Raw genomic sequence first — 12,813 nt, 5'->3', positions numbered from 1 at the left:
CACACACACATATATACACACACACACACACACAATATATATACACACACACACACAACACACACATATATACACACACACACACACACACACACACACATATATAACACACACACACATATATATAACACACACACACATATAACACACACACACATATATACACACACACACACACACACACACACATATATACACACACACACACACACACACACACACACATATATACACACACACACATATATATATACACACACACACATATATATATACACACACACACACATATATATATACACACACACACATCACAATGCCACAGATGTCGCAAGATTTGAGGGAGCGTGCAATTGGCATGCTGACAGCAGGAATGTCAACCAGAGCTGTTGCTCGTGTATTGAATGTTCATTTCTCTACCATAAGCCATCTCCAAAGGCGTTTCAGAGAATTTGGCAGTACATCCAACCAGCTTCACAACCGCAGACCACGTGTAACCACACCAGCCCAGGACCTCCACATCCAGCATGTTCACCTCCAAGATCGTCTGAGACCAGCCACTCTGACAGCTGCTGAAACAATCGGTTTGCATAACCAAAGAATTTCTGCACAAACTGTCAGAAACCGTCTCAGGGAAGCTCATCTGCATGCTCGTCGTCCTCATCGGGGTCTCGACCTGACTCCAGTTCGTCGTCGTAACCGACTTGAGTGGGCAAATGCTCACATTCGCTAGCGTTTGGCACGTTGGAGAGGTGTTCTCTTCACAGATGATGCGAAGGAGATGTGTTGCACTGCATGAGGCATATGGTGGTCACACCAGATACTGACTGGTATCCCCCCCAGTAAAACAAAACTGCACCTTTCAGAGTGGCCTTTTATTGTGGGCAGTCTAAGGCACACCTGTGCACTAATCATGGTGTCTAATCAGCATCTTGATATGGCACACTTGTGAGGTGGGATGGATTATCTCAGCAAAGGAGAAGTGCTCACTATCACAGATTTTGACTGGTTTGTGAACAATATTTGAGAGAAATGGTGATATTGTGTACGTGGAAAAAGTTTTAGATCTTTGAGTTCATCTCATACAAAATGGGAGCAAATCCAAAAGTGTTGCGTTTATATTTTTGTTGAGTATATATATACACATACACACACATACACACATACATACACACACATACATACACACACACACACAATAGTATCATTTACAGCCGGAAGACTGCAAAGTCTGCACATGTACTGAGCTGCTCTTGTATACTGATCTGAATGAGATCTAATCCACACTGCAAAGGAGAAGGTGGCAGTAATCCACCATTAAGATGGATGCCAACCACCATAAAACAAAAAGATGATTTGAGTAAGAATATGCTGTGACAAGATGCAATTTACTCTCGAGTTCTTTGTGCCTCGTATCATAACATTAATTAGCTGTTAGATTCTGCTCTGATGCAGTGTTTGTGTTATAAATAAAGAAATACTGTGTCAATTAAGCTGTTGCATGAAGTAGGAGCACTACCTTTTGAAAATAAATGTGACAGACATGTGACATGTTTTTTTTTGTCCACTTCATGGTGCATGAAGGATCATCATGACTGATAACTCTTCTTCTCATTTTTGTTTAAGTCTGAACCATTACTCACAGTTTCAGTCAAGACTGTCCTGTACTGTTCACATTCAGCCTGCACGGATCCATGGCTCTCCTCAGCTTCCTTCAGTTTCTCAAGCACCTCCTTGGAAATCATATAGTATTAAAACAAATGAACAAATAAAAACCACAATCAAAACTTATGCTTGAATGTAAACTCTTGGCTTACAGCCAACGTCGTGACTGCGTCGGATGCCTGGTTCTGCTGATTGAGAGCCTCCTGAGCTTTGTGTACAAAAACCTGTAAGCAGTTTGACTGACAAAAACAAGAATAACTTGCTTGAATGTCATGATACAGAATCATTATCCATCGGCTCTTAGTGAAATGTCCCTTTATTACCTGTTCCATTTCTAGAGGTATCTGTGGAAAGAGCGTCTGGAGAGTTTCTTTGGCTTCAGTTTGAAATGCTGTCAGCTGTGCAATAATGTTCTGAAACAGATGACAGACATTAATAAGAGCAAAACTATAGCCACTACATTCATAAAAACATATCTTACAGTGTCAATAGTCATCTTTTCCTTGACTTCTCCCAGCTCCTCTTGTAGTGTGGTGACGAGGGCATCTTTTTCAGCAAGACTAGATAAAGAACAAAATGAAAAACAAACCTAACAATTTGTATGACTGACATTTTTGGATACTGGGCCACAATTTACCTGTTCAGTTGAGTTTTCAGCTCTGCCGAGAGCTCTGCCTGATGAAGGAAGGAAATGAAAATTGAGTAATTTAGGATTTATTTTAGTTCTCCCACACATGCTACATATGGACTCACTGGTGTGTTCTTGAGTTGCACCATCTCTTCCTTGAGGTGACTGATCTCATCCTGAAGTGATTTGATAAGGCTGGTATCCTCACTAAAGACATACCATGTAGATTAAATATAAAATAATCAGAAATCAAAGTGAAAATAATTTAGAAGATCTGAGACTAACAGGTGAAGCTAAAATGCACTGTACCTTTTATGTCTTTGCTCAAGCTCAACAATAGTAGCATTCTACAAGGAAAGCACATTATTTGTAATTAGTAGCGTTGCTGATCTTTGGATGAGCAGATATAACCCCATCTCCCAAGTAATCCAGAAACACATACAGCTGATTCGTGCTTCATCCGCAGCTGCTTCAGTTCGTCATTGAGTGCGTTTAGCTCGTTCTCACTCTGCTGAAGGCTGTGTGACAAAAAGAGCATGTAATAGAAATAAACGTGATCTCATGCAGACAATAAAAGGAGAGAAGAGGACGAAACACTCACCTCAACTTGAGCTGTTCAAGCTCTGCAACATTAACCTGGCACGTTAGAAAAAACAACAGTCCTTAGAGATGACTGCGTGTGATCAGCAGGGTGGGCATCTCAGCAAAGTATCTCACCTGATTATACTCCTCCTTTTTGCTTTGACTGGCCTCAAGCAGTGTGTTGATGGAGGCCACCTGCTGTTCAAGTTGATCTTTCTCTGCACGTGTGTCCCCGAGCTCGGCAGTGAGGGCATCAACCTGAGCAGAGCGCTCCCTGACCTCAGCCTGCATAGTCTCCATGTGCACCTGAAATTCTGTTAGGCCAAAGGTCACAGTCAGACTATAGTGTACAGAGCTTATTCCATATCTGGTACATTCTGTTAGCCTTCAGCATGTACCACATTTGCAAGACCACCACAAGGCTTGAAGACCCAATTCACGTTGTTCACTGCTCTAATCAGGGCAGCTCATTTTTCTAGACTGATTACGGAGACCATTCAGCAACCTGAAAGTGTGCTGCTGTCCTCCTGTGCTTTTTCCAAGAGGGCCTGCAGGTTGGTGCTTCTACTCTGGGATGTTCGGAGTTCCTCACTCACTTCCTCCAGTCTCTTCTGCAAAGCCTGCTCACTCTCTGCATGGTTAGCCTGATAAAAAACAAAATTAACCACTAGATGGAAGCAGAAATTCATAATGTCCAATTTGGTAGCCACAATACAGAAATACTATACAGACCACTATTTCTTTTCATTATTATCAATAAAATTAAGTTTGTCCATGCATTCAGAACAACTACAGGAAATGCATATAATATTACCAGATAACTCACATTCAATGGATTTGATCTGACAGAAATAAAACAGCAGACCAACTACTGATCATTCTGTACAGCAGCGCAGCAACACAAACTTATCAATTCAGAAAGACTATTTGGAGTGTACCGAGTAGTGTAAATCACAATTTGAACATGCACACTGAGTAATAGCCTAGATCATTACATAATATGTTGACAGACCTGTAACTCCTGGAAGTAAGTCGTAGCAAATGATTAAACAAACTAAACACCTGACTGTTAGGAAGTGCTGACTCACTTGCTCCACATTACCGACAATAAGTGCGACCAACAGCAATCCACTAGAGTGGAACTGTGTAGGCCGAAGGTAGTCTCAGAAGCACAGAGTAAGACAAGATACACTTCAGAACAGTCAAGTGTGGTATGGTGTTAGACTGTGCCTGCCTGCTCTTTTACAGTCTGTTACAGAGGGATGGAAAGAAGTGACTCTATGAGAAGTGCACATTCCAAGTGGTGCTGAACAACGTTTTCGTTGCAGCTCAGCAGTGGCCTCCAAGATATAATGAGTGAGTACCCTTTAAAGGGGAACTATGCAACTCTGGTCTTTTTTTTTTTTTAATACAGTATTTTCATTTTTATTTATTTGTTGGTCGCATTCTTCTCTACAGAGCTCCCCCTACAGGTCAGAGTACATAGGTCGCAAAGTGTCGTAAACCTCAATGCCAGCTCTTGCCTCTTCTCCCACTGTCTATATGCCTGTTTTCAATGGAGCCAGCAAACAAAGTCCGTGGAGCCATGTCCACTGAGGTGGGTAATGATACACAGTATCATAATAAAGTTTAAGACAGTGTACATTTCTATTGCATTAGCAAACATAAAACACAACATTACAGGGAAAAACAAGAGGCTATTATGTTTTTTTCCTTAGCTTAGCCTAACTCAATGAAAGCCTGAACGTGGCTAACCCACTCGGTCATGCGCTCTTTTTCTCTACCTCCAACAGTGGTCTGCTTTACTTTTACACAGGCTCTGCCACGGCAATGGCTATGGATGGGTATCGGGAACCAGTTCTTTTCGGGTATAGTTAAGAAATGATTCAATCCACCAACATCAATAGCCTTTTTGCTTAACGATTTCCTTATCGGTCCTTTAGAGCGACTATTGTTTTGCGGGTGTTTGTTGGGAAAATGATCATTTCTCTACGTTGATTATAGACCCTGCAGCAGGTCTGTAATCAACCACTGCGCCAAACGCTGCGCCGCTCTCTGCTGAGTCGAGTCCGCTTGGAATTTATTACTTCAAAGCGAATCGGCATGTAAATCAAATGACACCTCTTTCGAAACGTTGTAATACAAACAATAAACTGCAATTGATAAAAATGGTTTTATTTTTCCTCCCAAAATGAGACGTCCTGCGCTGATGTGCAGCAGCCCAAGACTGTATGGCTGCAGACCTACAAACTCCAGCAGCCAGCTGAGCTCAGCTCAGATCTATGGAGAGACAATCATGCCATTAATGTCTGAAAGAAAATGCTTTTGACAAAAACAACAGATTTTGTTTATTTCTATTTATGCCCAGAGATCAAGGATCCAGTGAAAAATTTCATATTTATTTACTTTAAGACTCGATAAAATGTTGTTGACATAGAAAACCTGTAAAGCCTACTTTTAGTACACAGAAAATTGACAGGAGGTATCGATAACTATGTAAGAAATAAAGCCATCCTTTGCTTGATCTTATAGCTGCTAGCTCGCCAGTGCCTTAATGGGGGAGGGGTGTGTGTCATAAAGCAGTTCATGTTTTTTGCCAGACCTGAGAATTTCTCAAAGGAGACAGGGTTCAAGTCCCTGAAGTTGCAAGACTGATTTTCCACTATGAGGTGCTTGAAGGGAGTCTCAATTTTCCTCAGAAAAAGTAATTTAGGGATTAGAATTACACCAAAATGGTAAAAATGTTACATAGTTCCCCTTTAACATAAATGGACCATAGGATAAGTAGAAAAGGTCCAAGCTTCTAGTCTCTCAAATAAAAAAAATAAAATTATACTGGAGGATGGGGGCATTTAAAAGCAGAAATCAAATTGTGTTGATGTGGCTAAGCCAACCTGTAGCAACGTGAGCTGCTTCTCAGCAGCTGAAGCCTTGGCTTCCAGTCCTTTCCTGATGTGTTCATCAGATAGCAGACTTTCTGTCTTCTCACCAAGTTCTTTGGTTAACTTACTACATTCTTGTCGCAATTTGGCCAGTTCTGCATTTTGTCTGAGGACAAAATGAGACAGAGAGGAGAGAGGGAGAGAAATAGGGTGAGGCAGGACATAACACAAACATAACCTGACCCCAGGACAAATGGCAACTCTAAATACTGCTGGAAACCAAGCATACCTTTAAATTTATGTGACTTTACATTTGATTCAAGTCAAAGTAGCTAGGTTTACATATATGAATGATTCAAATCTGAATGGAATCCAAGTACAAAAGAACTAAATATTTTGTTTTACTACGGCCATATAAACACTGTGGATTCACCGATTATACACACATTTACATATGATGCTCAAAACAATCACATGGGCTACTTTTGCATGAGTACAAAGCAGTTCTAGTTGGCCACAGCTATTTTATTTCAACAATGGGCCCAAGTCATTCTACTTTTGCTACTCAAACCCCAGCAGGAGAGATTTTTTTCTCAAAATAAAGAGTGAACCAGAATCATATGTTATTATGCTTTTTTTTTAAACTTCTGCCTTATTACCCAGAAGATCAGACTGCAACAGCAGTTGGTGGTTCATGCACATTATGGAACAACTTCACTTATTTGTTTCTGGCCACTGACAGTCTTAAGTCAATGATTTTTAAAGTTTATCTCTTAAAATTGATGTAGTTTCTTCCCTTTTCCCTTCATGGGAATATCTCTGAGGCCCTTTTCTGTGCTTAATCCTCACAATACGTCATCGCCCTTGATGAGCATGCACAGAAAGTTCAACTTGTGGAAAACAATTTGCTTGGATGTTTACATGGCTAATATATTCCAATATAAGGAATAGCTTTGTCATAGATTTTTCTAAGACAAAGAAACACTCACTTGCTCTCAGCCTGACTTGTGGCTTGGTTGAGAGCATCACGAAGAATGGAGTTCTCCTGTTGTAGACGAGCCAACTGGGCATTGGGGCCTTTGTCCAACTGGTCCTGTAGGCTGAGGATCTGGAAGAGGGTTTTGTTTGTTTGTTTAAGGATTTGGGAATTAATGAGCAGCAGAATGAGTGGTATCATATTTCCTAATATTTTTTCTTTAAAATGACTGAGTTGTGTATTTCATTAATTCAAAATAACACTGAATATAACATACGGCATTACATTTAGTGCACACATTTTCAGGGACATATACAAAATCTTAAATATACAATTGGGACTTGCAATAATAATCGCTAGAATTCTCATTAAAACTGACCTGTGCATTCAGTCTTTGGGTCTGGGCTACATGGTCCTGATAACTGGCTTGCATTCGAGTTTGGAGAGCAATCATTTCTTGCTCTCTCTTGCTCAATTGAGAGCTTAGTCTTGTCTCCACACTGGCCACCTTGGATTTCTCAGCAGACAGTTCCTAATATAAAAAGGTAAAAAAAAAAAGTTACATTGTGATACATTTTTAACATATTTGACCCCATCAAACATCCATTTCTGAGACTGAGAATACAGTGCACCCAGAAAGTATTCACAGCGCTTCACTTTTTATGTTACAGTCTTATTCCAAAATGGATTCAATTAATTTTTCCCTCAAAATTCTACACACAATACCCCATAATGACAACATGAAAAAAAGTATTTTGTTTTTTTTTTTTAGATTTTTGCAAATTTATTTAAAAAAAATAAGAAGAAAACACATGTGTATAAGTATTCACAGCTTTTGCCAGGAAAGTCAAAATTGAGCTCAAGTGCATCCTGTTTCCACTGATTGTCCTTGAGATGTTTCTATAGCTTAATTGGAGTCCACCTGGGATAAATTAAGTTGATTGGACATGACTTGGAAAGGCACACACCTGTCTACATACAGTCCCACAGCTGACAGTGCACGTCAGAGCACAAACAAAGCATGAAGTCAACGGACTCGTCTGTAGACCACCAAGACAGAATTGTTTCAATGCACAAATATGGGGAAGGGTACAGAAACATTTCTGCTGCTTTGAAGGTCCCAATGAGCACTGTGGCCTCTATCATCCATAAATGGAAGAAATTCGGATCCACCAGGACTCTTCCGAGAGCTGGCCGCCCGTCTAAATTGAGCAATCATGGGAGAATGGCCTTAGTCAGGGACATGAGCAAGAACTCGATGGTCACTCTGTCAGAGCTCCAGCATTCCTCGTTGGAGAGAGAACCTTCCAGAAGGACAACCACCTCTGCAGCAATCCACAAATCAGGCCTGTATGACAGAGTGGCCAGACAGAAGCCACTCCTTAGTAAAAGGAGAACAAGCATGGAGACCAAGCATTCAACAAGGTCAACAGTATTCCAATACAAGCTTCACTACTTACTAAAACATGATCCAAATTGTGGAAAATGTCTGTATTCACCTCAGTGGTTCACTGCTGCTAATTTTTCTCACATACAGTGAGTTGGTTAAGGTTAGGTAAGGTCTGGGAGCGTGTGCTGGCGCTGTGCTCTGCCGCATCCACCATACCATGGAACTGCCTTGGGTCCTGGATGGCAACCACCCAGACAGACAAAAGGCCTATTCACATCGCTCAAAAGTAGCAATCTACCTACTACAGTCAGGTGAAACATAGGTATTTTCTTGGAATTCCACAGTTGCTGGACTTCTCGACACAGGCACCTGTGTGCTTGATCATGGCCAGAGAAATACGCCAAATGGGCAAAATGACATCACTGATGCTCCCTCACCATGCAAGTACCTCATCTGAATCTCCCTAGATAAGTTGGTTAAATGGTGTCAAATTACAAACAGTCACACAGAACAATGACACTGTCTTTCAAAGTAAAAGTCTTTGTGGTGACACTGACCCTACTTTTACATTAAAATGCTTTATGGTGAAATGCACTTAGCAACACGTGTTATCTGAGATGTGAATTTAATGATGGGGCTAATCCGATCCAATATCGGTATTGGGTTCCGATACCGACGTAATTCACGGATCAGAAATATCCGATACAACCTGCAGAGTTTTCCAATACAGGAACCATCTGTGTGTCTGTTGAAACATTTCCACAAGTGCAGGTTGCTGCTCTACTGTCTGGCTGCGGGGGTGGGGTTCTGAACGAAGGCTTGTCTCAGTGAGACGCGGAATCATGAGACACATTTCCATTCAGGAAATCCCTTCCGCAGTTTGCAGCTAGTTACCAAGCGGGCACTGAGGAGTACATGTTCGCCGGTTGGAAATAGTTTGTACCAGAAACATCGCAAAGCAAGACAGCAATGTTTGCAAAGCCATTGTACCAAGAGACAGAAGCTCCGTCACGACCTACAATACAGGGAACACTTGAAAAAGCACCACATTAAAGAGCACGAGGACTTTTTAGGCGGGGTCAAAAAGTCTAGAAGAGGTGGGAGGAAGGGTGCGACTTACCCAGACTGACTCCAAATATGAGTAAATTAAGTACTTTTATTTACTTTTTGGTGGTTGTGGCATTTTGTGGAAATGCACCATTTTCAAAACGGTACATGCACTCGGGCCAGTTGTGCCATCTTGTGTTCAAGAGATGAAACTTCAGGCACTGACCCAATAATGGCCCTGTAAACACGTACAACCCCATTTCTGTTGTGTGACGTTGTGTGAAATGTAAATAAAAATAGAATACAATGATCTGCAAATCCTCTTCAACCTATATTCTATTGAATACACCACAAAAACAAGATATTTAATGTTCAAACTGATAAACTTTATTGTTTTTGTATAAATATTTGCTCATTTTGAAATGGATGCCCGCAACACGTTTCAAAAAAGCTGGGACAGTAGTACGTTTACCGCTGTGTTACATCACCTTTCCTTCTAACAACACTCAACAAGCGTTTGGTAACTGAGGACACTAACTGTGAGTGTCATGATTGGGTATAAAAGGAGCATCCCCAAAAGGCTCAGCCATTCACAAGCAAAGACGAGGCGAGGATCACCACTTTGTGAACAACTCAATGAAAAAATAGTCCAAGAGTTTAAGAACAATGTTTCTCAACGTTCACTTGCAAGGAATTTAGGGATTCCATCATCTACAGTCCATAATATAATCAGAAGATTCAGAGAATCTGGAGAACTTTCTACAAGTAAGTGGCAAGGCTGAAAACCAACACTGAATTCCCGTGACCTTTGATCCCTCAGGAGGCACTGCATTAAAAACTGACATTGTGTAAAGGATCTTACCGCGTGGGTTCAGGAACACTTCAGAAAACAAATGTCAGTTAACACAGTTCGTCGCTACATCTACAAGTGCAAGTTAAAACTCTACCATGCAAAGCAAAAGCCATACATCAACAACATCCAGAAACGCCGCCGCCTTCTCTGGGCCCGAGCTCATTTGAAATGGACAGATGCAAAGTGGACAAGTGTGCTGTGGTCTGATGAGTCCACATTTCAAATTGTTTTTGGAAATCATGGACGTTGTGTCCTCCGGACAAAAGAGGAAAAAGACCATCCAGACTGTTACCAGAGCAAAGTTCAAAAGCCAGCATCTGTGATGATATGGTGGTATTAGTGCCCATGGCATGGGCAACTTACACATCTGTGATGGCACCATCAATGCTGAAAGGTACATCCAGGTTTTGGAGCAACACATGCTGCCATCCAAGCAACATCTTTTTCAGTGGCGTCCCTGCTTATTTCAGCAAGACAATGCCAAGCCACATTCTGCACGTGTTACAACAGCGTGGCTTCATAGTAAAAGAGTGCAGGTACTAGACTGGCCTGCCTGCAGTCCAGACGTGTCGCCCATTGAAAATGTGTGCCACATTATGAAGCGCAAAATACAACAACAGAGACACCGGACTGTTAAACAACTGAAGTCGTACATCAAGCAAGAATGGGAAGAATTCCACCTACAAAGCTTCAACAATTAGTGTCCTCAGTTCCCAAACGCTTCCTGAGTGTTGTTAGAAGGAAAGGTGATGTAACACAGTGGTAAACATACCACTGTCCCAGCTTTTTTGAAACATGTTGCAGCATCCATTTCAGAATGAGCAAATATTTGCACAAAAACAATAAAGTTTATCAGTTTGAACATTAAATATCTTGTCTTTGTGGTGCATTCAATTGAATATAGGTTGAAGATGATTTGCAAATCACTGAATTCTGTTTTTATTTACATTTTACACAACATCCCAACTTCATTGGAATTGTGGCTGTACATGCAGAGGTGCATTGAAGCTTGTTTTTCTTGCATGTACAATTACCAAATATGCAATGAGTTGTACATCGACATGTAACCAAACTGACAAGCCTTTGTGGTACAGAAGGTATTAAGGTCAGTACTGGTACCAGTGAATATCAGTGCATACCAGTGTATATCATTAATCAGATTTATTTTGTTCTTTTATATTTGTGTGCGTTTCAGCATTCTAAAGAGCTAATTTCTTAGAAAGAGAGGGAGAGACAGAGAGAGTGCTGTCTTGTCTCTAAAATCTCAATTTTCTCCACTCCCAAAGAAATCCAATTTATGAACTGAAGTCATGTAAACCAGGTTTGTCTAATTATCGGATTACTGAAGCGCATGTACATGCGAGAGATCAGATTATTACACATTATTATCTGATTACTAACAGCTATCTGATTATTATGGTCATGTAGACGTGCTCCGCTTCGGGGAACTCAACTCAACAAAGGAGCTCACCTTGACAGAACACTGGCATCAATAATAATAGCCCACAAGCCGAGGTCTGGCTGTAAAAAAAATAAAAATCAATTGCACCCTGTGACAGGTTGCACTTGATTTTTTTCACAGGTGAACCCCAAAAATTGAGTACGAGTACATGTATCGTTTTGAGGAAGGAGCGCATTTCCAAAATGCCACAAGAAACACCAAAAAATAAATAAAAGCAATTAATTCTTTCACCAAAACATCAAATCTAGGCTTGCATCTTAGATGTGCCTTCTGACATTTTTGCAGTGTAACATGAAAGTGTATGCCTATAGACAATATTTATGTGGCATGAATTACTGACTTGCAATTTTCTTTCTTTTCTTTTTTTTTTATGTGACAGTTGTATGTCTGACCTTGGTCAGTTCTCTCAGTCGATTCCTTGCCGCAGAAGCATCTTCTTGTTCAGCTGCCAGCTGTTTCTCCCTTTCCTCCAGCTGCTTTTTCAGCAAGGCCACTGGATCCCCTTTCTGAGTTGCCTAAAGTAGAAAACGGCAAGAACAGAGCAAATTTTCCCATCAAGTCTCACAAACAGACACAACCTGTCACCACTGGGCCAAATTTGCCAAGCATATTCACTTCATTAGTTGATCATTATGTCCCATACCATGTGCCAGGTGTCCTGAATGACGCCAACCTTCTCAGACAAGATCTCGATGAGCCTCTGTGCCTCTCCCTCACTGAACATCATGCTCCTGATGGTAGACAAGAGAGCCTTGTAGGGCAGGTATAATGGGACATCACCAGAATCTGCCGTTGACACTATAGGCATTAAAAATAACACATTTCACTAAGACATTTTTCATTAAATGGTCAAGTTGATGTTTCCAGCAGACAATTTTGAAGGCATAACAGAATTTACATCGAATTCTCAATCTGTCCCTGGAAAAGACTGAGGGTGAAGTTTTTTGGAGCTGAGGCCCTGAGCAACTACACATGGCAAAATGAAGGGGGCACCGTGGCACCAGGCAGAGACATGCCTTAGGCATGAGAGAAGCCCAGCCCCTTCCTTCCCCATTGTCAGGGCACTAAGAGCCTTTGTCAGACAACAAAACAGGGCAATGGTGTTTGAACAGGCTGGCATGCTACATTCCCTTCAGAGCAGAGTGTCAGTCAAACTCAAGCACTATTTTCCACAGCTGCACAGCTCAGGTTCATCTGTAGTACTGCCTCACTACATTTTAGATTGTGAGAGAATGTGTAGGAATTGCACATACACCTCATACCACGTCACACATAGCCAGAATGAGGCCAAATGGCGTCAGAATGATGAGTCGGCCCACATCTGAAAA

General features: G+C 41.2%; 1 protein-coding gene across 2 annotated transcripts in view; it reads right to left on the bottom strand.

Moving 5' to 3' along the window:
• rrbp1a (ribosome binding protein 1a) overlaps positions 1 to 12,813 on the bottom strand; it is a 35,643-nt gene that overhangs the window by 5,589 nt on the left and 17,241 nt on the right. For both annotated transcript variants that reach the window (XM_034184690.1, XM_034184691.1), the window contains exons 3-18: positions 12,129 to 12,283; positions 11,878 to 12,000; positions 7,113 to 7,265; positions 6,747 to 6,865; positions 5,770 to 5,923; positions 3,381 to 3,519; positions 3,011 to 3,189; positions 2,895 to 2,929; positions 2,736 to 2,811; positions 2,603 to 2,640; positions 2,419 to 2,500; positions 2,303 to 2,340; positions 2,147 to 2,225; positions 1,989 to 2,078; positions 1,818 to 1,904; positions 1,644 to 1,733 (exon numbers count right to left, since the gene is read on the bottom strand). In XM_034184690.1, the coding sequence (XP_034040581.1) occupies positions 1,644 to 1,733; positions 1,818 to 1,904; positions 1,989 to 2,078; positions 2,147 to 2,225; positions 2,303 to 2,340; positions 2,419 to 2,500; positions 2,603 to 2,640; positions 2,736 to 2,811; positions 2,895 to 2,929; positions 3,011 to 3,189; positions 3,381 to 3,519; positions 5,770 to 5,923; positions 6,747 to 6,865; positions 7,113 to 7,265; positions 11,878 to 12,000; positions 12,129 to 12,283 (1,637 nt within the window). The remainder of the gene's footprint in view (positions 1 to 1,643; positions 1,734 to 1,817; positions 1,905 to 1,988; positions 2,079 to 2,146; positions 2,226 to 2,302; positions 2,341 to 2,418; positions 2,501 to 2,602; positions 2,641 to 2,735; positions 2,812 to 2,894; positions 2,930 to 3,010; positions 3,190 to 3,380; positions 3,520 to 5,769; positions 5,924 to 6,746; positions 6,866 to 7,112; positions 7,266 to 11,877; positions 12,001 to 12,128; positions 12,284 to 12,813) is intronic.

Source organism: Thalassophryne amazonica, chromosome 13 (assembly GCF_902500255.1).
Source record: "Thalassophryne amazonica chromosome 13, fThaAma1.1, whole genome shotgun sequence".
NCBI lineage: Eukaryota > Metazoa > Chordata > Actinopteri > Batrachoidiformes > Batrachoididae > Thalassophryne > Thalassophryne amazonica.
The sequence above is the reverse complement of the archived record's forward strand: the minus strand, read 5'-3'. Positions and strand labels throughout refer to the sequence as shown.